At 46.0% G+C, this 25,210-nt stretch overlaps 2 protein-coding genes across 6 annotated transcripts in view; one reads left to right on the top strand and one right to left on the bottom strand.

Annotated features, from left to right (window-relative positions):
- The first annotated feature begins 737 nt into the window (after nt 1-737).
- tmem243 (transmembrane protein 243) lies at nt 738-22,456 on the top strand. Its single transcript, XM_033040214.1, has 5 exons — nt 738-888; nt 11,173-11,410; nt 17,762-17,812; nt 18,534-18,638; nt 21,754-22,456. The coding sequence occupies exons 2-5, from the start codon at nt 11,333-11,335 to the stop codon at nt 21,874-21,876; spliced, it is 357 nt and encodes a 118-aa protein (XP_032896105.1). The 5' UTR covers nt 738-888; nt 11,173-11,332; the 3' UTR covers nt 21,877-22,456.
- dmtf1 (cyclin D binding myb like transcription factor 1) overlaps nt 22,261-25,210 on the bottom strand; it is a 30,118-nt gene continuing 27,168 nt past the window's right edge. For 4 of the 5 annotated variants that reach the window (XM_033040209.1, XM_033040211.1, XM_033040212.1 and 1 more), the window contains exon 16: nt 23,519-24,125. In XM_033040209.1, coding sequence (XP_032896100.1) covers nt 24,049-24,125 — 77 coding nt within the window. In that variant the 3' untranslated portion in view covers nt 23,519-24,048. Of the gene's footprint in view, nt 24,126-25,210 lie in introns of all 5 variants that reach the window. The other variant, XM_033040210.1, reaches the window with a different exon arrangement.

A 25,210-nucleotide genomic window follows, 5' to 3' on the forward strand; every position in this document is an offset into this window, starting at 1 on the left:
CAAATATACCCTCACCCCCTCAAATATACCTCACCCCCCTCAAATATACCCTCCACCCTCAAATATACCCTCACCCCCTCAATATACCCTCACCCCCTCAAATATACCCTCACCCCTCAATAGACCTCACCCCCTCAAATATACCCTCACCCTCAATATACCCTCACCCTCAAATATACCCTCACCCCCTCAAATATACCCTCACCCCCTCAAATATACCCCCACCCTCAAATATACCCTCACCCCCTCAAATATACCCCCACCCTCAAATATACCCTCACCCCCTCAAATATACCCTCACCCCCTCAAATATACCCTCACCCCCTCAAATATACCCTCACCCTCAAATATACCCTCACCCTCAAATATACCCTCACCCTCAAATATATCCTCACCCTCAAATATACCCCCACCCTCAAATATATCCTCACCCTCAAATATACCCCCACCCTCAAATATACCCTCACCCCCTCAAATATACCCCCACCCTCAAATATACCCTCACCCTCAAATATACCCTCACCCTCAAATATACCCCCACCCTCAAGTATACTCCTCACCCCCTCACACACATCCCCTCACCATCAGACACTACTGCTACTGCAGCACAGCCACCAACAGCGGGCAGGCTGGGCTAACTCATCTCACCTCACCTCGGCTGTCGGGTTGGTCTGGGACCGGGACCGTGCCTCACTCCTCCCCGCCCGGGGGCGCGCCTGTATGTGTCGGGGGCGCGCCTGTGTGTGTGTGTGTGTGGGGGGTGTCGGGGGCGCGCGCTGGTCCTGTCCCTTTAAGAGCGGCGGGCGGGCGGCCATTTGTGTTTGCGTGCGCTCCGCCGGGCGCGGGCTGGTGGGGAGACGGCGTGGGGACGCGGACTGGAAAGGGAGGGTGAGTGAGTGAGTGTTGCTGGGGGACAGGTGTGTGGGGGGATAGTGAGGGAGGGGATAGTGGGGGAGGGTTGCTGAGGGACAGCAGGTGGAGGGGACACAGAGGGGGGTGGGGAGAGGTAGTGAGGGAATGGGGGTATAATGGGTGAGGGGGGAGTGGGTAGTGAGGGGGGGGAGGGTGAGTGAATGAGAGGTGGAGGGGAAACAGGATCTAGTGGGGGAGGTGGAGTGTAGGGGGGTGTGTGTGAGGGGAGGAGTGAAGGGGCTGAGGGAGAGGGGTAGGATGTGGTGAGGGTGGGGGAGGCAGAATGGAGGGAGGGAGGAGTGGGGCTGAGTAGGGAATGGTGGGGAGAGGAGTGTGGGATCCAGTGAGGGAGGGATAGAAGGTGAGGGGGTCGGCTAATACCTCCCATCCCACCACTCAGGGTCATTCTTCCATTCTTCTCCTCTCATCCTACACCACCACCACCACCACATCTCTCCCCAGCAACTCTCCCCATCATCCCCCTCATTCCCACCAGACTTAGCATCTTTCCCCCCCAACTCATTCCCACACCCCACACCCAATGTGTGTCTCTCTCTTCACCCCCTTCCCTAGACCCACTGTCTTTCTCTCTTCCTCCACCCCCAGACTCAAGGTCTCCCTTTCTTTCCCACCCCCAAATCCACCTGCATCCACACAACCTCCTCTCAGGATGCCCCTGGTTTGGTTTTATTATTGCCTGTCGCGGCATTTACACTGGTCTGCTGAAGGAACAAATAATATGTTGTTATTGCAAGGATTTGTAATAAATCCCCAAAAAGTTAAATTTATTTTTCTAAATGCCTTCAGGTTATAGTGCTTGAGTTTTGATAGTTGTGTGGTATTTATTTTAGCCTTGCTGTATTTGAGAAGCCCCCTTTGGTCCCTACTTCATCCTCAAATATATAGGCCTTATTCCTTCTGCCAGCCTACCACTACTATGTCTTGGGCTGTGGTGAAGCCAACCTGACGCAAGTTTACATTTATTATTGTCATGTGAGCTGAGGTCCAGTGAAAAGCTTTGTTTTGCATGCTATCCAAAGGAATCGGATAATAGGTGTTCAGGAAAGAACTTAATTTGACTGTTTAAACTGAAGATAGACACAAAAAGCTGGAGTACTCAGCGGGTCAGGCAGCGTCTCTGGAGAACATGGATAGGTGACGTTTCACAGAGTGCTGGAGTAACTCAGTGGGTCAGGCAGCATCTGTGGAGAACATGGATAGGTGACGTTTCAGAGTGCTGGAGTAACTCAGCGGGTCAGGCAGCATCTCTGGAGAACATGGATAGGTAATGTTTCAGGTCAGGGCCCTACTTCAGACTGATTGTAAACCAGCATTTGTGGTTCTTTGTGTCTAGGTAGAGCAAAGGGGAAGATACAGAGTGCAGAATATAGTTCTCAGCATTGTAGTGCATCAGTTCCACAGACAAGTCCAATGTCCGCAATGGGGTAGAGGTGAATCGGACAGTACCCTAGCTTATGGAAGGACTGTTCAGAAGCCTGATAATAGAGGGGAAGAAGCTGTTCCTGAGTCTGGTGGTGCTCTGACTGGTGGGGTCGACCAGCGATCACCCCGTACCCAAGCACCATCCCTACACATTAGGGGTGATTTACAACTTTATCAAACCAATTAACCTACAAACCTGCGTGTCTTTGGAGTGTGGGAGGAAATTGGAGCACCTGGAGAAAACCCACGCAGGTCATGGGGAGAACGTGCAAACTCCGTACAGACAGCACCTGTAGTAGAGATGGAACCCGGGTCTCTGGCGCTGTGAGGCAGCAACTCTACGCTGTGCCGCACTAGTAGATGTCTCTCTTTGATGCTGGTGTGTAACATTGTCACGGGTGAATAGGTTCGCGAGTTGCTTTTGTTTCTTAGCCTAAAGTCACACAGAACGGAATCAGGCCCTTTGGCCCAGCTTGCCCATGCCAACCAACATGCCCCATCTACACTAGTCCCACCTGCCTGCGTTTGGCCCATAGCCCTTTAAACCTGTCCTTTGTATGTACGTGCCTCAATGTTTCTTAAATATTGTGATAGTCCCTGCCTTAACTTCCTCCTCCGGAAGCTCGCTCCATACACCCACCACTCTTTGTGCTCTTGTCCAAATGACTGAAGTAAGAGGGCGTTATACTACATGACTGGACCACACCTAATGGTTCTGGACACCACATCTTTGCTGTGGAGTGTTGAATTATCAGGCTGACTCTGGACTCCATGGGAATGAAGTGTAAAGAAACATTATACAATTCAGATTCAGTTAACCTGATGCAGTGTTTTGATCAAAAACGTAGACTGTTCCCCCACCATAGCTGCTGCTTGATCTGCTGAGTTACTCCAGCAGCTTGTTTATGTTTTCTGTACAATTTAGGCCTCTCATTTCTTGCACTGCCCCACCCTTCTTTTCCTGAACTCCCCTCCCCACCCCCAACTCTCCTGACACTCTCCCCTTCCACCTTTATCCCACGCCTGGCGTTACATTTCATGCCTCTTCTCTCCAGAGCAAGCAAAAGGAGGAGCAGGCGTGCTTTAACTTTGTCAGTGCCGTAGGTGGCTGCTATTTGTGTACATTGGGTACGCAGCAAAGAATCTCACCGTGCCTAGTCACATGTGACAATAAAGTATTCCATTCCATTTGTTATCTGACACCCTTTTGTCTCCAGTTCACCTCCAGCCCTTGCCACTTACTCCACCCATCGTTGGGGCAGAACGGTTGTGCAGCGGTAGAGTTGCTGCCTTACAGCGCTTGCAGCGCCAGAGACCCGGCTTAAATCCTGAATACGGGTGCTGCCTGTTTTTACATTCACCGCGTGAGTTTTCTCTGAGATCTTTGGTTTCCAACCACACTCCAAAGACGTGTAGGATAATTGGCTTGTGTTTGTATACTTGGTATAAGTGTAAATTGTCCCTAGTGGGGATCGCTGGTCGGTGCAGATTCCATGGGCCGAAGGGCCTGTTTTCGTGCTGTATCTGCTAACCCTAACCCTAATTGGGAAGCATTTAACACAGGTAGAAGTTGGCAGATGTGTGGAGACTCCTGCAGAAACAGCGATGGTTAATAGTAACACTACTGGTTAACAAAGGTCTTTCAAAGGATACAAGGAGATGTATGTATGAGTAGGTTGCAAATTCCAGGAGTTCAATGATTGGGCATAGACTCCTCTCTGACTGAGATGTGCTTTAGTACAACAGCAAATTATTGCAGATGATTGAAATGCAAAATAACAGCAGGGAGTTCTGGAGGTACTTGTAGGGCAAACGAGAGAGAATGTTTTGTGTCAAAGACAGTTCATTGAAATTTTCTGCTGGTTTGTAGGATGGATAGTGTTAGTGTGTGTGGGATCGCTGGTTGGTGCAAGATCCAGTGGGCCGAAGGGTCAGTTCCCATGCTGTATCTCTAAACTCTAGACTTGCTGTACTCCGGAACATGGAATTGGAAAAACTAGGGTTCTGAATACACTGTCTGTGTGGATGAGAGGTTGTAGAATCGGTCTGAAGAAGGGTCCTGACCTGAAACGTCACCTATCCATGTTCTCCACAGATGCTGCCTGACCCGTTGAGTTACTCCAGCACTCTGTGAAACGTCACCTATCCATGTTCTCCACAGATGCTGCCTGACCCGCTGAGCTTGGACAAGAGGTTGTTTTGTGTATCTTTGCATACATATCAAATGTTCAAATATTGGCTGCACAGTTTGATGTTGAGCTGAGCTATTTGTTTATTCGGAAATCATCAAACGTGGAGATTGTGCAATGACTGTTCACTGGAGACTAACAACACTGCAAATGGCTTTGATGTGGATGGCCTACTGCCTGCGCTATCTCAGTCGTACAGAGCACTTAGTTTAACCTCCCCTCATCTTTAGCACTTAATAATAATAATAATACATTTTATTTATGGGCGCCTTTCAAGAGTCTCAAGGACACCTTACAAAAATTTAGCAAGTAGAGGAAAAACATGTAACGGGAATGAAATAAATAGTAGAGACATGACTAGTACACAAATTAAAGACAGAATTCAATTCAAAACACAATATGAGGCAATTCATGCACAGATGAAAAGGGAGGGGGACGTGGGGCTAAGGATAGGCAGAGGTGAAGAGATGGGTCTTGAGGCGGGACTGGAAGATGGTGAGGGACACGGAATTGCGGATCAATTGGGGGAGGGAGTTCCAGAGCCTGGGAGCTGCCCTGGAGAAGACTCTGTCCCCAAAACTGCGGAGATTGGACTTGTGGATGGAGAGGAGACCGGCTGATGTGGATCTGAGGGTCATAGCCCGGTCATGGAGTCATACAGAGTGGAAACAGACCCGTCACCCAACTTGCCCACGCCGACCAGCATGCCCCATCTACACTTGTCCCACCTGCCAGCATTTGGGCCATACCTGTCCTATGCATGTACCAGTCCAAATCTCCTTTAAATGTTGTTTTAGTACCTGCTCAACGACCTGTTCTGGCAACTCATTCCATCTACACCGCACCCTCTGTGGAAAAACAGGTTCCTATGACCACATCCTATTAAATCTTTCCACTCTCAATTTAAACCCATGTCCTCTGGTTCTTGACTCCCCTACTCTTGGTAAAAGACTGTGCATTTTCACTCCTTATTCCCCACATAATCTTATGCACCTCTATAAAACCACCCTCCATCCTCTCGTAGAATTTTATTTTTATTAATGGCTTAAGCATTAATGTTACCCATGTTCAATTGCTTCCTACAAGGCAGTGCTGATTAATCATTCCTATGAAAGACACAAAAAGCTGGAGTAACTCAGTGGGACAGGCTGCGTTGTTTCGGGTCGGAACCCTTCTTCAGACTGAATCAGACAGATTGAATTCCGTGCTGTATCTGTAAACTAAACTAAAACCCACCGGGTCCACGCCGACCAGCGATCACCCGTTCACACTAGTTCTATGTTATCCCACTTGTTCATCCACTACCTACCCACACAGTCACTTGGAGAACGAACACACGCAGGCACACACACACACACACACACACACACACACACACACACACACACACACACACACACACACACGCCCCCCCCCCCCCCCGTAGTCAGGATGGAACCCGGGTCTCTGGCGCTGTGAGGCAGCAGCTCTACCCGCTGCGACACCGGGCCGCCCGTGCCCTATTGTTTTGCAGCCGCATTATTTAGCTGAATTTAGAAGCACGGTTATTTTAAAATGTGTGAGCCACATTATCCCATAAGTGTGCAGTGTGCTCTCCTGTAGAATCGTTTTCCATCTCCATGCTTTACTATTCTCTCACCATGACCCCATTATTTCAGCTGACACCAGCAGAGAGTTTCATGGCAGGAAGTAACGTAATAGATGTGTTTGTTGAGTGAACAGATTGATGGCCAGATCCACATCAGCCGGTCTCCTCTCCATCCACAAGATTGATGGCCTGTGGTTTCAACCACTGCATGTTTGATTTAAAACACTGCAAAAGAGCAGGAGTTGATTTGCCTTTCACAATTATTTATTGGGGGATCTGTGGCACAGATGGATGGGAGTTAGCTGCTTGCATCAACTCTGAGAGCTGGCTGGCTCGTTCTGTCTTTCTCCTCTTCCCCCACATGGTTGTAAACGGCGAGGGTTGGGGATAGCAACCGTGCAAAGGAATAACCACCAGGATATTTTTACACATAGATAGGGCGGCAGCGGTAGAGCTGCTGCCTCACAACACCAGAGACCCGGGTTCCATCCTGACTACGGGTGCTGTCTGTACGGAGTTGTACGTTCTCCCCCGTGACCTGTGGGTTTTTTCCGACATCTTCGGTTTCCTCCCACACTCCAAAGACGTACACTTTTGCAGGTTAATTGACTTTGGTATGAATGTAAATTGTCCCTAATGTGTGTAGGATAGTGTTAGTGTACGGGGATCGCTGGTTGGTGCGGACTCAGTGGGCCGAAGGGCTTACTTCAGCGCTGTATTTCTAAACTAAATAAAGGTAGATAGATAGATTCTTGATTGGTACAGGTGTTAGGGGTTATGGGGAGAAGGCAGGAGAATGTGGTTCAGAGGGGAAGATAGATCGGCCATGATTGAATGGCGGAGTAGACTTGATGGACCGAATGGTCTAATTCTACTCCTAGAACTTAATGATTTGGTGAAGAAGATGAAACAGCAGCCTGTTCTAGGTAGCATAGTTCAGCCATCACAGCGAGGAAGCCAACTACAGCTCCAAGAAACCCCCACGTCAAAAACACCCACCACTCAATCGTGTAACTTCTGCTTTTGTAAGAACCTTTTTCGTTTTCCGGTTTTGTGGGATTTATGTTTAAAACACAGGAAATGTAAAGGAAACAGGTGGCAGCAACAAAAACAGACACAATCTATATGTACTTTTCATAAACTGATTATGTGACACGAGATAGAATTTAGGGGCTGAATCGAGAGGGGTATGGGGATTGTGCGAATGGTCGCTATATCATCGACGATAGACACTGTGCTGGAGTAACTCAGCGGGTCAGGCAGCATCTGTGGAGAACATGGATAGGTGACGTTTCACAGAGTGCTGGAGTAACTCAGCGGGTCAGGCAGCATCTGTGGAGAACATGGATAGGTGACGTTTCACAGAGTGCTGGAGTAACTCAGCGGGTCAGGCAGCATCTGTGGAGAACATGGATAGGTGACGTTTTACAGAGTGCTGGAGTAACTCAGCGGGTGCAGCAGCATCTGTGGAGAACATGGAGCTTTGCCTGACCTTTAGAGATGCTGAGTTACTCCGGCGCTCTGTCTATCTTTGGTGTGAACCAGCATCTTTAGTTTCTTTGTACACACAACTTTATCAAGGACAAGATTGACCAGGGGCATGGAAGGAATTTACTCGCCACCCGGGCTATTTATTCAAGAAAGGCAGTAGGGATAAGCTAGCGAACCACAGGCTGGTGAGTCTAAAGCCACTGCTAGCGATCAGATCGGCCTCTGATTGGGATTAATCAGACAGGGATTAATTTCAAACAGCCAGTATGGCTTTGTTAGGGGGAGACACATTACGACTAATGTGATTGAATTTTTTGGAGAGGTTACAGCATGTATTGATGCGGGCACTGTGATTCATAGTCATAGAGTGATACAGTGTGGAAACAGGCCCTTCGGCCCAACTTGCCCACACCAACCAACATGTCCCAGCTACACCAGTCCCACCTACCTGCGTTTGGCCCATATCCCTCCAAACCTGTCCTGTCCACATCCATGTCCAAATGCCCTTTAAAGATTGTGATCATACCTGCTTCAACTACCACTGCTAGGAACTCGTTCCATACACCCTCGGGTTCGTATTATATCTTTTCCCCCTCACCTTAAGCCAAAGGCCTTTGGTCCTCGATTCCCTGACTTTGGGCAAGAGACTGTGTGTTCACCCTCTCTATTCTGCTCCCTTATACATCAAAGGAGACATGGTGGAGAGAGTCAACGACTTTAGGTTCCTGGGAATAAACATCTCCCAGGACCTCAAATGGCAAATGAACACCGTCACTCTCTTGAAGAAGTCTCATCAGCGGCTGTATTTCCTGAGGTCTCTACGGAGAGCTAACGTCTCACAGCCGCTGCTGCTGTGGAAAGTATCCTCACCTATGGAATCCTGGTGTGGTTTGCCAGCTGTACTGTGGCTGAGAGGAGGGCGCTGCAGGAAATTATAAAAACTGCGCAGCGCATTACAAACGCTAACCTGCCCTCCTTGGATGACATATACAAGGCCAGATGCTTGCGCAGGGCCATAAATATCAAGAAGGACACATCCCACCCTGCCAACCACCTTTTTACTCTGCTACCCTCGGGGAGGCGACTCAGGTCTCTGCAGGCTCGCACCGGTAGACTAAAAAATAGTTTCTACCCATGTGCGGTAAAAGAGCTTAACTCCAACAGTGAACACTGGGAAGCAAGAAGTAACTTCGAGGAATACCGCTAAATTATTTTAAACTCTTTTAAAAATGTATCTATTATTTTACTATTAACTGTACATATGTGTATTGGTTGTTGTGTTGTATTTCTTTTAACGGAGGAGAAGCAAATGGAATTTCGTTGCTCAGTTTTGTGCAATGACAATAACCATATAATATAACCATATAACAATTACAGCACGGAAACAGGCCATCTCGACCCTTCTAGTCCGTGCCGAACACATAATCTCCCCTAGTCCCATATACCTGCGCTCAGACCATAACCCTCCATTCCTTTCCCATCCATATAACTATCCAAACCAGACAATAAACTATCCAAATCCAGACAATAAATATATTCTATTCTATTCTCCATGAACTTATGCACATCTACAAGATCACCCCTCATTCCCCTCTTCCCCAGGAGGACGTATGCACAATGAGGGGTAGATGGCAAACAAAGAAACATAGAAAATAGGTGCAGGAGGAGGCCATTCGGCTCGTCGAGCCAGCACCGCAATTCAATATGATCATGGCTGATCATCCAAAATCAGTTCCCTGTTCCTGCCTTTTCCCCATATCCCTTGATTCCGTTAGCCCTTAGCGCTATATCTAACTCTCTCTTAAACATCCAGTGAATTGGCCTCCACTGCCTTCTGTGGCAGAGAATCCCACAGATTCACAACTCTCTGGGTGAAAAAATGTTTCCTCATCTCAGTCCTAAATACAATACAATATACAATATTTATTATATGTCATTTGAACCTCAGTGAGGCTCAAACGAAACTCCGTTTCCACAGCCATACAAACAAAGACAATTTCCTACAGACATACACACAATTCAATTTACAGAAACATCCATCACAGTGAACCTCCTCACTGTGATGGAAGGCAAAGTCTTTTCTCTCCCCTGCTCTCCATTTTTCTCCCGATTTTGAAGCCCCAGGCGGGCGATGGTAAGTCCCACGGCCATTTTAGGCCGCGCTGGGCGATGTACGGCCCCGCTCCCGGTCTAAGATGGCCTACTCTTTATTCTTAAACTGTGACCCCTGGTTCTGGACTCCCCGAACATCGGGAACATTTTTCCTGCATTTAGCCTGTCCAATCCTTGAAGAATTTTACGTTTCTATCAGATCCCCTCTCATTCTTCCAAATTGCAGTGAATACAAGTCCAGTCGCTCCATTCTTTCATCCCGGGAATTAACCTGGTGAACCTATGCTGCACTCCCTCAATGGCAATAATGTCCTTCCTCAAACTAAGAGACCTAAATTGCACACAATACTCCAGGTACAGTCTCACAAGGGCCCTGTACAACTGCAGTAGGACCTCTTTGCTCCTAAATATAAATCCTTTCTTCACTGCCTCTTGTACCTGCACGCTTACTTTCAGCAAAACACCCTTCTCCACAGCAGTGGGGTGTGAAACCAGAGGGCATGGGTTTAGGGTAGGGCTGAGTTTTAGAGGGTAGTGGAGACAGGACTTTTCACCTTTGGAGATGGATGGAACTGAATTACACACAAAGCTCCTGCTTCTGTGCCACAATCAAAGCGCAAAGTGCTGGAGGAACTCAGCGGGTCAGGCAGATCTGTGGAGGCAACGGACAGATGACGTTTTGGGTTGGGACCCTTCACACTGCTGGAGTGGGGAGGGGGGAGAAACCTGGGAGAGAGAGAGAGGTGGCGGTGGGATAAACCCTGGCGATTGATAGGTGGATATGGGGGAGGGGGGGTGATGGGCAGATGGGTGGAGTAAGTGAAAGGCTGGAGGTGAACAGGTGACAAAAGGGGGTCAGATATGGAGAGAAGAGGAGGAGTGAAATTTAAAAAGATGGCAGTTCATGTCAAAGATAGATACAGAGTGCTGGAGTAACTCAGCGGGTCAGGCAGCATCTCTGGAGAACATGGATAGGTGATGTTTCACAGAGTGCTGGAGTAACTCGGCGGGTCAGGCAGCATCTGTGGAGAACATGGATAGGTGATGTTTCACAGAGTGCTGGAGTAACTCGGCGGGTCAGGCAGCATCTGTGGAGAACATGGATAGGTGACGTTTTGGATCGAAACCCTTCTTCAGACGGAGATTCAGTGGAAAGGGAAACAAAATCATTTTAGAACATGTCTTTTTGTTGTGAAGCAAATTAGTTAATTGCAGCTTATTTGCCTTGTGTCGTTCTTAATGAGGAGTTTTGTTCTCGTATAACAATGCATCTATGCAAGGAGCAGACTGGTTTATTTGATAATGTGATGTTTTGGTTACTTTAGTGGAGTGTACTCGTATGCGCTGTCCATTTGTGCAGTGGATACTCTGTTTCTTGTGACTAGTCGGCAGCAGCAGGGTTCGCTCGTTCTAACTGTCTCGGTTTTTACTTCTCAGAGCCGTTCACCATGAGAATCAAGAAGAAAGCTAACCCGTGAAGCGCTAGCTGTCCGATGTCTTCAAGCAGATACAGTTTCCACAATGTGCTTGGGATAAGGCCAAGGAGTGCTGGTGAGATTACCGTCTGCATGAGAGTGTATCACCGCCCAAAGTTGCCATGGATGACTTTGCCACGAGGTCATACGGGACTAGTGTACAAGACAACCGGCCCTTGTTTGGAGAGACGTCAGCGAGGGTAAGGGCGTGTACAAGTTACCACTGCCATCTCCAATCTTCTCATTCCACACAGCCGTTTGAAGGCTGGCCAATTTTTTATTTAGTTTCAGCTGAGTCACTGGAGCCCAGAGGACTCTTGCATTTCTTTATTTTGTTACTTTAGTTTGGAGATACAGAGCAAAAATAGGCCCTTCACCCCAACCGAGTCTGTGCCGACCAGCAATCTCCGCCAACCAGCACTATCCTACACACTAGGGACAATTTACTTTTTTTTTTTTAACCAAAGCCAATTAACCTGCAAACTCAAGTCTTTGGAATGCGGGAGGAAACTGGAGTAACCGGAAAAAACCCCACGCAGGTCACAGGGAGAACATACAAACTCCATACAGACAGCACCCGTAGTCAGGATCGAACCTGGGTCCCTGGCGCTGTGAGGCAGCAACTCTACCGCTGCGCCACCGTGCCTGTTTTTAGTTTGAATTAAAATAGTTGAAGTGTTTAAAATGAATAATTGACATAATAAAGGTGAATGTTGACGGGTTATCAGAAGTATCCCTGTGCACATTAGTTTAGTTTATTGCCACTTGTACCGAGGTTCAGTGAAAAGCTTTTGTTGCGTGCTAACCAGTCAGCGGAAAGACAATACATGATAACATTCAAGCCATCCACAGTAATACAGGATAAAGGGAATAACGTTTAGTGCAAGGTAAAGTCCGATTAAAGATAGGCTGAGGGTCTCCAATGAGGTAGATGGGAGGTCAGGACTGCTCTCTAGTTGGTGAGAGGATTGTTCGGTTGCCTGATAACATCTGGGGCGGCACGGTGATGCAGCAGTAGAGTTGCTGCTTCACAGCGCCAGAGACCCATGATCGATCCTGACTATGGGTGCTGTCTGTGTGGAGTTTGTACGTTTTCCCCGTGACCTGCTTACGTTTTCTCCCATTGCTATTTTTGTACGTTTCTATTTCCAGGTACATGGGTGGTAATAATTCTTAAGCTAAGTGGTTCACAAACTTGTTTTGCATCTTCAGGGAGTTGACTACATTTTCAATGCAAATTATTTTTAGATTGTGAAAGCACACACTCAAACTTTATAGTTATATTTAACAACGACTAGTATAATAGGAGTATATAATTGTAATCTTGTAATATGTAGAAACAAGGAACTGCAGATGTTGGTTTACAGAAAATGTCACAGTGCTGGAGTAATTCAGCGGGTCAGGCAGCATCTGTGGAGAACATGGATAGGTGACGTTTCACAGAGTGCTGGAGTAACTCAGCGGGTCAGGCAGCATCTATGGAGAACATGGATAGGTGACGTTTCACAGAGTGCTGGAGTAACTCAGCGGGTCAGGCAGCATCTGTGGAGAACATGGATAGGTGACGTTTCACAGAGTGCTGGAGTAACTCAGCGGGTCAGGCAGCATCTGTGGAGAACATGGATAGGTGACGTTTCACAGAGTGCTGGAGTAACTCAGCGGGTCAGGCAGCATCTGTGGAGAACATGGATAGGTGACGTTTCACAGAGTGCTGGAGTAACTCAGCGGGTCAGGCAGCATCTGTGGAGAACATGGATAGGTGACGTTTCACAGAGTGCTGGAGTAACTCAGCGGGTCAGGCAGCGTCTGTGGAGAACATGGATAGGTGACGTTTCGCAGAGTGCTGGAGTAACTCAGCGGGTCAGGCAGCATCTGTGGAGAACATGGATAGGTGACGCTTCGGGTCGGGACCCTTCTTCAGACTTCCTGTCTGAGGTGAGTTCTGACCCAAAACGTCACCTGTTTTCTCCAGAGATGCTGCCTGACATGAACCTCCATCTCACCTGCAAGGACTGTCGGGGTCCCTGGATGGAGGTGAGGGAGCAGGTATAGGTGCAGGTGTTACATCTGCAGTTGTAGGGGAATGCAACTGGGTTTGGGTGGGAAGGGATCAGAGGATCTGTGGACTTTGGTTTTGCACTGAGTATCAACCACTGAGAAGGCTGTGGAGGCCAGGTCATTGGGTATTTAATAAGGCGGAGATTGATAGGTTGTATGATTCATTAGTACGGATGTTGGGTTATGGAGAGAAGGTAGGAGAATGGGGTTGGGAGGAAGAGATTGATCAGACACGATTGAATGGCGGAGTAGACTTGAATGGCCAAGTAGGCTTGATAACCATTATTGTAACTAACTTTAAATAAATTGCATCTCCAATGTACAAAAACTCCAGATAGAACCATGTAATGTATTTTGTGAATTCCAGCAAACGGAAGGTACTGATTGACTGGGAATTCCGAATACAGATGTATTACAACAGGATAGGGCTGAGTTATTTTTCCCTATAGCACCGGATGTGTGACTCTCTGAAACTTGGGAGTACAAGTATCAGGCTGCCTCGGCATGGCAGCAGTATTATCAAGGACCTGTCACACCCTGGCCACTCCCTCTTCTCCCCTCTCCCCTTGGGCAAGAGGTACAGAAGTGTGATAACGCACACCTCCGGATTCGGGGACAGTTTCTTCCCAGCTGTTATCAGGCAACTGAACACAACTAGAGAGCGGTCCTGAACTACTATCTACCTCATTGAAGACTCTCGGACTATCTTTGATCGGACTTTACTGACTTTACCTTGCATTAAATGTTATTCCCTTATCATGTATCTGTACACTGGACGGCTCGATTGTTATCATGTATTGTCTTTCCGCTGACTGGCTAGCACGCAACAAAAGCTTTTCACTGTATCTCGGTACACGTGACAATAAACAAAACTGATAATTATTACAAGAGCTGCCAAGCTTTGTGGAACAAGGATTTGTAACACCAGTACATTGGTAGACAAAAAAAGCTGGAGTAACTCAGCGGGACAGGCAGCATGTCTGGAGCGAAGGATCTCCAGAGATGCTGTCTGTCCCGCTGAGTTACTCCAGCCTTTTGTATCTATCTTTGGTGTAAACCAGCATCTTCTAGGTATGTTGCAAAGCCTACCTGAAGCGTCGTTGAAAATCTGTCGCTGCAAGTGTGCGCGATTTTGGCGCCGTTTAGAGGGGGCGGGTTTAAAACGCGATTTTCTCTAAGCTGTTCCAATCGAAAATGTTCAGCCTAGTTAATTATTAACGAAAATCGCTGAAAGACCCCGTCGCAAAAGCTATTATTAGGTTTAAAGGCCTTGAATAATAGTTATAGTAGTTTAAAAATCAATCTCTAAACCCGCGACCGCCAGCAACCGCAGGGTCTCATAAAGCAAATGTCTGAAGGTATGCTGTATATTTTTACATTAAAAAGGGCTTCTAAAGATCCCTTTATACAAAGTTTAATATTGCGAGTAGCTCATTTTGGGCCCATTATATCCCGCAGTATTTTTCTCGGCATTTGGGGGCACAAATCTACCGCAATGTGAACGTTCTAAACCAGCGCGTTCCACAGGGACCCACTGGAAAGCTGATTTAAATGGACATTTATTTACAGCAATTAAACACTAAATTCCTTCCATTTGGCCTATAAATTAATGTAAATGAGATTTTAAAATCATGTTTTATTGTGAATTATTTGTGAATATTATTTGGACATTTAGGCTATTTAAAAATGTTAATCATTTATTAAGAAATGGATAGATGTTTAGATCTAGTAATTGAAGTCTGAAATTAGCTACAATTAGGTAACTAACTAATTATATGCTTTAATTTCAGGTCATCCAAGTAAGATTATTTTATATTTGTTTCAGAATGCTTCAATCTATGATAACTGAAAATTTCATTCAGTTCTCTTAATTTTTAAGAAAGTTATGGGCTTTTGACTGTTCACGATCACAACTTTTTTGTTATGTCCATAGAAAATCAATAGGGAACAAGATGCTCATTTCCCAGTATGAAAATGGCCATAACTTTTTAAATACTTGAGATATGAAAGTGAATTAGGTGTCAAATTAAACTTATTTTTATGCTTTATCTGATGGGATAAATTACAGACTTGATTTTTTAAATCTCAAAATTTTGTAACATTGCTACATCTTCTGTTCCTTCCTACACCATTACATTGGTTGGGTGGTGCTCCTTGCTACTGAGAAAAACAAGCTTCAATTAAAAATAAAAGCAATTAACCATTATGTGCTGTCAAGGGATATTCAGATTCAGGATAAATGGAAACTTTAAAACATTTATACAAAATTATCCATTAAAAATTAAAAGGTGGTCGGCAGACTAAACATAAATAATAAATCAAAGCTAGACACAAAATGTTGGGGTAATTCAGTGGGACAGGCAACATCTCTGGAGAGAAGGAATGGGTTACATTTCGTGTTGAGACCCTTCTTCAGACGTCTCAACTGAAACGTCGCCCATTCCTCTCTCTAGAGACGTTGCCTGTCCCGCTGAGTTACTCCAGCATCTGCAGTTCCTTTCTACACAAATAATATTACAAGGTGAATTGATCCGTAGCATTGTACAGGATATAAGAAAGAACAGCCAAGTAGAACCGTGATGTGTCTCCCACTCTGTAATCCTTAGTGTCGTTTATTGTCACGTGTATCGAGGTACAGTGAAAAGCTTTTGTTGCGTGCTAACCAGTCAGCAGAAAGACAATACATGATTACAATCGAACCATTCACAGAGTATGGAGAGGAGTTTAAGAAGATCAGTTAAAGTAAGAAATGCTGCTGTAAGAGTAAAGATGTAAGAGTGTGGAGCGTTTGTAATATGTGAGTGAAGATCTGCTTCTGTGGCCAGCACGCACATAGTTGCCTGGGTTGGGTGGTATCTTGGAAGCAGATCCTTTGTTCGTGAGGCTTTGAGTTGCTGATCCAGGCTGTGATGCAACCAGTCATTATGCTCTCCATCTCTCTACTCTTGCTCTCAACGCTTCAACTCTGAAGTTGCACATCTTCTGTTGGTGAAATGACATTGCAATGTGCAGTAGACAAAAATGCTGGAGAAACTCAGCGGGTGAGGCAGCATCTATGGAGCGAAGGAATAGGCGACGTTCTGGGTCGAGACCCGAAACGTCACCTATTCCTTCGTTCCATAGATGCTCTCCATGGCTTGATCCGAAACGTCGCCTATTCCCTCGCTCCATAGATGCTTTCCATGCCTCGATCCGAAATGTCGCCTATTCCCTCGCTCCATAGATGCTGCCTCACCCGCTGAGTTTCTCCAGCATTTTTGTCTTCTTCAGGCTGATGTGGGGGTGGGGTGGGGGGGGGGGGGAGATGGCGGGAAGAAGAATGGAAGAGGCGGAGACAGTGGGCTGTGGGAGAGCTGGGAAGGGGGCAGAAAGCAGGGACTACCTGAAATTGGAGAAGTCAATGTTCATACCGCTGAGGTTTAAGGTTCAGTTCCTTACAATGTGCAGTGATAAGATGCAATGCAAATCTAATAAAAACCTGTGATTCTGGAGTGAATAACATCATTACTGTTAAATGCCAAAACCTGGATGTAATCAAATCTTAAATGTCAATCTGAACATTGATTGTTGTATTCATGATGCTGTATGATCAGGACTAGCTTTTTGTAACCTAGTGTTCATTTAGTTATCTATTAGGCCTACATTCCAACAGTACAGAATGCTGCACTCAAAGTTATAGGGTGACACGGTGGCACAGCGGTAGAGTTGCTGCCTCACCATGCCAGAGACCCGGGATCAATCCTGACTCGACAGAATTTGCACGTTCTCCCCGTGACCTGCGTGGGTTTTCTCCGGGTGCTTCGGTTTCCTCCCACACTGCAAAGACGTGCAGGTTTGTTGGTTAATTGGCTTCAGTAAAATTTGTAAATTGTACCTAGTGTGTAGGATAGTGTTGGTGTACTGGGATCGCAGGTCGGTGTGGACTCAGTGGGCCGAAGGGCCTGTATCCGGGCTGTATCCAAGTTTGTTACTTGCTGCAGCTTTATAGGTACATTTATACAAAACACACAAATAAATAGACAATCAATAATAAATCCGTTGACTTTAGACTTGAGATGCAGCACGGAAACTGGTCCGTCTCAAGTCTAAAGTCAACCGGTATATTATTGATTGTATATTTATTTGTGCGTCTTGCATAAATGTACCAATAAAGCTGCAGCAAGTAAGAAAGTAATTGCTGGTACACATGAGAATTAAACACCATTGGCAAATAAGTGACTTCAGAGATACAGCTCGGAAACAGGCACTTGGGCCCACTGAGATCCGGGAAGGAGAAAGGAAGAGGAGGAGACAGTGGGCTGAGGGAGAGCTGAGAAGGGGAGGAGAAAGTAGGGACTACCTGCCCCCTCCACCCTCACATCAGTCTGAAGAAGGGTCTCGACCCGAAACATTGCCTATTTCCTTCGCTCCATAGATACTGCCTCACCCGCTGAGTTTCTCCAGCATTTTTGTCTACCTTTGAGATTTTAATTGATCTTTTTTTTCTCTTTCAGGATCGAATCATCAACATTGTGGTTGGTTTCCTCACTTCACTGTTGCTAATAGTAAGTATCAAGGGCTGGAATCTTGGGCTGTTTGTAATTAGAATCAGCAATGGCTTCTCAGTGTGTTCCAATGGTTCACAGGTACTTTAATCATGTGTACCCAAGTACAGTGGAATTACTTTAGCGTAGTTAATCCTCCTGTACATTTGTGTATGAACTCGTCAGGAAGGCTGGTTCCGTGCTGGGGGCGGAGTTTGATTCATGGCATGTGGTCTTGGAAGGGAGGATGCTCCTCAAACTGCAGAGCATCCTGGACAATACAGCTCACCCCCTCCGTGACACACTGGTCAACCTGAGGAGCACCTTCAACAACAGACTGGTTCCACCAAGATGCAGCACAGAACGCCACAGGAGATCCTTCTTCCCCATGGCTATCAAACTGTACAACTCCTCCCCCTTCTGTCGTGGGGTAGACTGATTCCCCCCTCCCCCCCCCCCCAATCTTTGCACATCCCCAATCCTTTTCACTCGTCACTTTAATTTCATGTATCTTGTGTTTTATGACTGTTGGTAGATTAATTTCCCTCCTGGGATAAATAAAGTTCTATCGTATCGTATCGTAAAACCTTGAGAGGAATAGATTGGATAGAAGCACAGAATCTCTTGCCCAGAGTAGGGGAATCGATTGCCAGAGGGCACGGTGTTGTGTTGAAAGTACTAATCTCAGCATCAATCCTTGTCTCATCCATCTTACTGTTTTCTTTCTAATTTCATCCCATAGGTAACGATCATTAGTGCATTTGTTTTCCCTCAATTACCTCCTAAGCCGCTGAATATTTTCTTTGCTGTCTGCATCTTACTGAGTTGCACGCCAATTGCTGTTCTTGTAAGTATTGACATCTCGTGATCTGCTTTGTGTGGTCATTAGTCACTCCTGTGGATGGTGAATATGAAACCTTCCCAGAACTGGTGTTAATTATTGAAAGACTTAACGGGAAGGAGAAGATGTGCAGGAAGGAACTGCAGACGCTGGTTTAAATCAAAGGTAGACACAAAATGCTGGAGTAACTCAGCGGGACAGGCAGCGTGTCTGGAGAAGGGTCTTGACCCGAAACCTCACCCATTCCTTCTCTCCAGAGATGCTGCCTGTGTTACTCCATCATTTTGTGTCTACAGGAGGGAGAAATACGTGTTCTGTACTCAAACGTGGGTGGCACAGCGGTAGAGTTGCGGCCTCACAGCGCCGGAGACCCAGGTTCCATCCTGACTATGGGTGCTGTTTGTACGGAGTTTGTACGTTCTCCCCGTGACCGCGTCGGTTTTCTCCCACACTTCAAAGATGTACAGGTTTCTAAGTTAATTGCCTTACATAGAAACATAGACAATAGGTGCAGGAGTAGGCCATTTGGCCCTTCAAGCCAGCAACGACATTCAATGTGGTCATGGCTGATCATCCACACAAAAAACCCGTTCCTGCCGTCTCCCCATATCCCTTGATTCCGCTATCTTTAAGAGCTCTATCTCTCTTTTGAATGCATCCAGTGAATTGGCCTCCACTGCCTTCTGAGGCAGAGAATTCCACAAATTCACAACTCTCTGGGTGAAAATGTTTTTCCTCATCTCAGTTCTAAATTGCCTATCCCTTATTCTTGCTATTGAGGGAGTGCAGCATAGGTTACCCGGGTTAATTCCTGGGATGGCGGGACTGTCATTGGATGAAAGAATGGAGCGACTGGGCTTGTATTCACAGGAAATTACGATGAGAGGGGATCTTATAGAAACATATTAAATCATTAAAGGATTGGATGGGCTAGATGCAGTAAACATGTTCCCGATGTTGAGGGAGTCCAGAACCAGGGGCCACATGCAACATCGGGGCCATCTCGGCCCTTCTAGTCCGTGCCAAACACTTACTCTCACCTAGTCCCATCTACCTGCACTCAGACCATAACCCATTCCTTCCCCGTCCATATACCTATCCAATTTATTTTTAAATGATAAAAACAAACCTGCTTTCACCACTTTCTCTGGAAGCTCATTCCACACAGCCACCACTCTCTGAGTAAAGAGGTTCCTCCTCATGTTACCCCTGAACTTTTGTCTCTTAATTCTCAAATCATGCCCTCTTGTTTGAATCTTCCCTACTCTCAATGGAAAAAGCTTATCCACATCAACTCTGTCTATCCCTCTCATAATTTTAAAGACCTCTATCAAGTCCCCCCCCTTAACCTTCTGCGCTCCAAAGAATACCCATCTTGTTCAACCTTTCTCTGTAACTTAGGTGCTGAAACCCAGGCAACATTATAGTAAATTTCCTCTGTACTCTCTCTAATTTGTTGACATCTTTCCTATAATTTGGCGACCAGAATTATACACCATATTCCAGAATTGGCCTCACCAATGCCTTGTACAATTTTAACATTACATCCCAACTTCTATACTCAATGCTCTGATTTATAAAGGCCAGCACACCAAAATTCTTTACCACCCAATCTACATGAGATTCCACCTTCATACTCAACTCTTGTTATGAAGGCCAACATGCCATTAGCTTTCTTTACTGCCTGCTGTACCTGCATGCATACTTTCAGTGACTGATGTACAAGGACACCCAGGTCTTGTTGTACTTCCCCTTTCCTAACCTGACACCATTCAGGTAATAATCTGCCGTCCTGTTCTTGCCACCAAAGTGGATAACCTCACATTTATCCACATTATACTGCATCTGCCATGCATTTGCCCACTCACCCAACCTGCATTCTCATAGCATCCTCTTCACAGTTCACACTGCCATCCAGCTTTGTGTCATCTGCAAATTGCTAATGTTACTTTTAATTCCTACATCTAAATCATTGATGTATATTGTAAATAGCTGCGGTTCCAGTACCGAGCCTTGCGGTACCCCACTAGTCACTGCCTGCCATTCTGAAAGGGACCCGTTAATCCCTACTCTTTGTTTCCTGTCTGCCGACCAATTTTCTATCCATGTCAGCACTCTTCCCCCCCAATACCATGTGCTCTAATTTTGCCCACTGATCTGTGTGGGACCTTATCAAATGCTTTCTGAAAGTCCAGATACACTACTTGTTCATTTTACTTGTTTCATCCTCAAAAAATTCCAGAAGATTAGTCAAGCATGATTTCCCCTTCGTAAATCCATACTGACTCGGACCGATCCTGTTACTGCTATCCAAATGTTCGGCTATCTTATCTTTTATAATTGACTCCAGCATCTTCCCCACCACTGATGTCAGGCTAACTGGTCTATAATTCTGTTTTCTCTCTCCCGCCTTTCTTAAAAAGTGGGATAACATTAGCTACCCTCCAATCCACAGGATCTATCTCTCCCTCTCAACCCCATTCTCTTGTCTTCTTCCCATAACCAGTGACACATGTTCTAATCAAGAATTTGTCTATCTCTGCCTTAAAAATATCCACTGACTTGGCCTCCACAGCCTTCTGTGGCAATGAATTCCACAGATTAACTGCCCTCTGCCTAAAGAAGTTCCTCCTCGCCTTTCTAAAAGAGCGTCCTTTAATTCTGAGGCTGTGACCTCTGGTCCTAGACTCTTCCACTAGTGGAAACATCCTCTTCACATCCACTCTATGCCCATCTGCAATGGTTCTGTTGGTCCTTGACTGCCCTCCATCCTCGCTGTTGCCATCCACACAGTTTAAGAATAAGGGGTCGGCCATTTAGGCCTGAGATGAGGTAAAACATTTCCACCCAGAGAGTGGTGAATCTGTGGAATTCTCTGCCACAGAAGGCAGTGGAGGCCGATTCACTGGATGTTTTCAAGAGAGAGTTTGATTTAGCTCTTGGGCTAACGGAATCAAGGGATATGGGGAGAAGGCAGGAACGGGGTACTGATTTTAGATGATCAGTCATGATCACATTGAATTGCGGTGCTAGCTCAAAGGGCTGAATGGCCTCCTCCTGCACCTATTTTTCTAATGCCAGGAACCTTCTTTCACGTTGCACCGACGTAATATTTTTTCAGATCTACTGGTATCGCAAAGGAGATCTGGAGCCCAAATTCCGCAACCTGATCTACTACAACTTGTTTTGCATCCTCCTGTTGTGTATATGTGCCAACTTGTACTTCCATGATGTGGGGAAATGAGAGCCACCATTCGCCAGCGAGGGAGAGCACCCTGTGTATGAGCGCTTGCAGGTGGAGCGTCACGGACACTGGTCCACGCTGTCTGACCTGCCTGTCCGTGTCGCCACGTACGGCCTCGGTGGAGGCAGATTCACCAGCAGCAACACCGGACTTGGAGCCAGCTCTCCGCACATGATGCCGGCTGGGGCAAAGGGCACAAACACTTGCTGAAGTACATTTTAAACCTTTTTGCACTAAACATTCCAGACTTTGCCAACGTTTTGAGATGAACACGTTCTCTTTTTGTACGAGCAGCATTATTTCCACCCCTTCTTTTATTGAATCAAAGCACTTGACGGACCATGATGAGTTTTTACAAAGTATATCACAAGATGGAAATAAGAATACTGCAAGACCAATGTTTATTTTGTCTTTTAAGTAAGGAAATGATTGCACCATGGAACCACTTAACTCTATGGAGTTTATACAATGAAGTGACAGCCAAACCAAGACTGAACTGGTACTGCAGAACACAACTGTAAGAAAGCATTTACTTTGTTTTAAAGAATAAATAGTAATAAAATAATTTATATACATTGAACTTGCATTATGCTTTCTGTTCATTTGTGCATTAAAAAATAAGGTGAATACTATTGAGGGTAATTGGTGGAGGGTTTGTGAAATTAAGTATTTTATCAAATTTATCATTGCTGTAGTGCAGTTTGCTTTGGGTATTTTGTCTGTAATTTTACCTTTCCGTGTTTGCTATTTATTGTGAGCGGCAGAACTAGGGTATTGTTTTTATCTGACTCGTTATACATAGAGTGAGATTCTAACATCCTACAGAGTGGCAACAGAAGGTATGAATGTGTGTGCACTCCATCAAAACAATGGGTAAGAAAGACCCAGAGTGCTGGAGTAACTCAGCGGGTCAGGCAGCATCTGTGGAGAACATGGATAGGTGATGTTTCACAGAGTGCTGGATTAACTCAGCGGGTCAGGCAGCATCTGTGGAGAACATGGATAGGTGACGTTTCAGAGTGCTGGAGTAACTCAGCAGGTCAGGCAGCATCTGTGGAGAACATGGATAGGTGGCGTTTCTGATCAGGACCCTTCTTCAGACCCAAAACGTCACCTGTCCACATTCTCCAGAAGTGCTGCCCGACCCACATGAGTTACTCCATCGCTCTGAAACGTCACCTAATTTGAGGAAGGTCATTCTTGTTATTGAGGGAGTGCAGCGTAGGTTCACAAGGTCAATTTCCGGGTTGGCGGGACTGTCATATGATGAAAGAATGGAGAGACTGGGCTTGTATTCACTGGAATTTAGAAGGATGAGAGGGGATCTTATAGAAACATAAAATTATTAAGGGATTGGACACGCAAGATGCAGGAATGTTAGGGGAGTCCAGATCCAAGGGCCACTGTTAAAAAATAAGAGGTAGGCCATTTAGAACTGAGATGAGGAAATACTTTTTCACACAGTGTTGTGAACCTGTGGAATTCTCTGCCTCAGAAGGCAGTGGAGGCTGATTCACAAGATGCATTCAAAAAAGTTAGATATAGCTCTTAGGGCTAGTGGAATCACGGAATATGTGGAGAAGGCAGGAACGGGGTACTGATTGTGGATGATCACATTGAATGGTGATGCTGGCTCGAATGGCCTACTCCTGCACCTATTGTCTCTGTATCCATTTACTCCAGAGATGCTGCCTGACCCGCGGAGTTACTCCAGCACTCTGAGCCTTTCTGTGGTACAAAGCGGCATCTGCAGTTCCTTGTTATTAAACAAGGGGTGATGTGGTTCAAAGCTTTTGGGGATAGAGTTTGTACAAAATTACTTTAAGCTGAAGATCCCTAAACTAGAAACTTACAAACAGTCTTAATGGTGAAACTTAGTTCATCCGGTAAAAAAAATAACTTCCATTTCACAAACAGTTCAAATAAATAATCCTATCTGTTAATCTTTGATAACATAATAAGGGGGAAGGGGGTTGTATTTAATGAATGTATTCCGTAGCACAATGTCACATTTAGTTAATCTGCACCACAGAAAATTGAAATCAAATGACAATGATTCTTTTAGGTTTCTCAACGTTTTGCAGGTTAGTTTGAAGGCAGCACCATAGTAGAAATATCAGGACCCCCCATCCCCCCCCACGGTGAATGATCAGTGTTGCTGTTGCAGGTACTCTAGTCATCAGGATCTGGGCTTTCCAACGATGAGCTGATGATGTCTGAGCAGTCTCCTTGTGGGTGTAAAATGGGATCTGCAATGGGAAGGTCACGCATGTCAGGTAGGAACATAGAAACAGAAGAAATAGGTGCAAGAGCAGGTCATTCGGCCCTTCGAGCCAGCACCGCCATTCAATATGATCATGGCTGATCATCCAGAATCAGTACCCCGTTCCTGCCTTCTCCCCATATCCCTTGATTCCGTTAGCCCTAAGAGGTAAATCTAACTCTCTCTTGAAAACATCCTGTGAATTGGCCTCCACTGGAGTCCCAGCACTGAGCCTTGCCTCACCCCACTAGTCACTGTGGCTATCTTTAAACGCTAACAGTTCAATCCTTCTGCAAGCTTTTCAAAAAAAATGAGGGGTAACTTTTTCACACAAAGGGTGGTGGGTGTACGGAACGAGCTGCCAGAGGAGGTAATTGAGGCTGGGACTATGGCAATGTTTCAGAAACAATTAGTCAGGTACATGGATAGGACAGGTCTGGAGGGATATGGACCAAACGCAGGCAAGTGGGACTAGTGTGGCTGGGACATGTTGGCTAGTATGGGCAAGTTGGGCTGAAGGGCCTGTTTCCACACTGCATCACGCTGACACTAAAAATGCTTCAAGGTTTGGGTTTCTCAGAAGATTCCAACCAAAAGCTTTCCAGGGGATTTTATTCCCATCTGACCATCGCACAGGATTTCAGAGGCGACAGTAACGCTGATTGTTCTACAATTGCCTTTTATCGGGCACATTAATTGGCATTTGCTGGTGCCATCCAGAGGCACAAGGGAAATGCCAACTGAGGTACCCCCTGTATACAAGGGAAGGCAATTAAACGACCAGGGAATTACAGCCACTCGACTGAATTTAACTTTTATCATAAGAATGAGGCCATTCGGCCCATCAAGTCTACTCCGACATTCAATCATGGCTGGTCCATCTCTTCCTCCTAACCCCATTCTCCTGCCTTCCTCCCATAACCCCTGACACCCGTACTAATCAAGAATCTATCTAGCTCTACCTTAAAAATATCCACTGACTTGGCCTCCACAGCCGTCTGTGGCAATGATTTCCATAGATTCACCAACCTCTGGCTAAAGAAATTCCTCCTTATAACCTTCCTAAAATAA

Source organism: Amblyraja radiata, chromosome 21 (genome assembly GCF_010909765.2).
Source record: "Amblyraja radiata isolate CabotCenter1 chromosome 21, sAmbRad1.1.pri, whole genome shotgun sequence".
Taxonomy (NCBI): Eukaryota; Metazoa; Chordata; class Chondrichthyes; order Rajiformes; family Rajidae; genus Amblyraja; species Amblyraja radiata.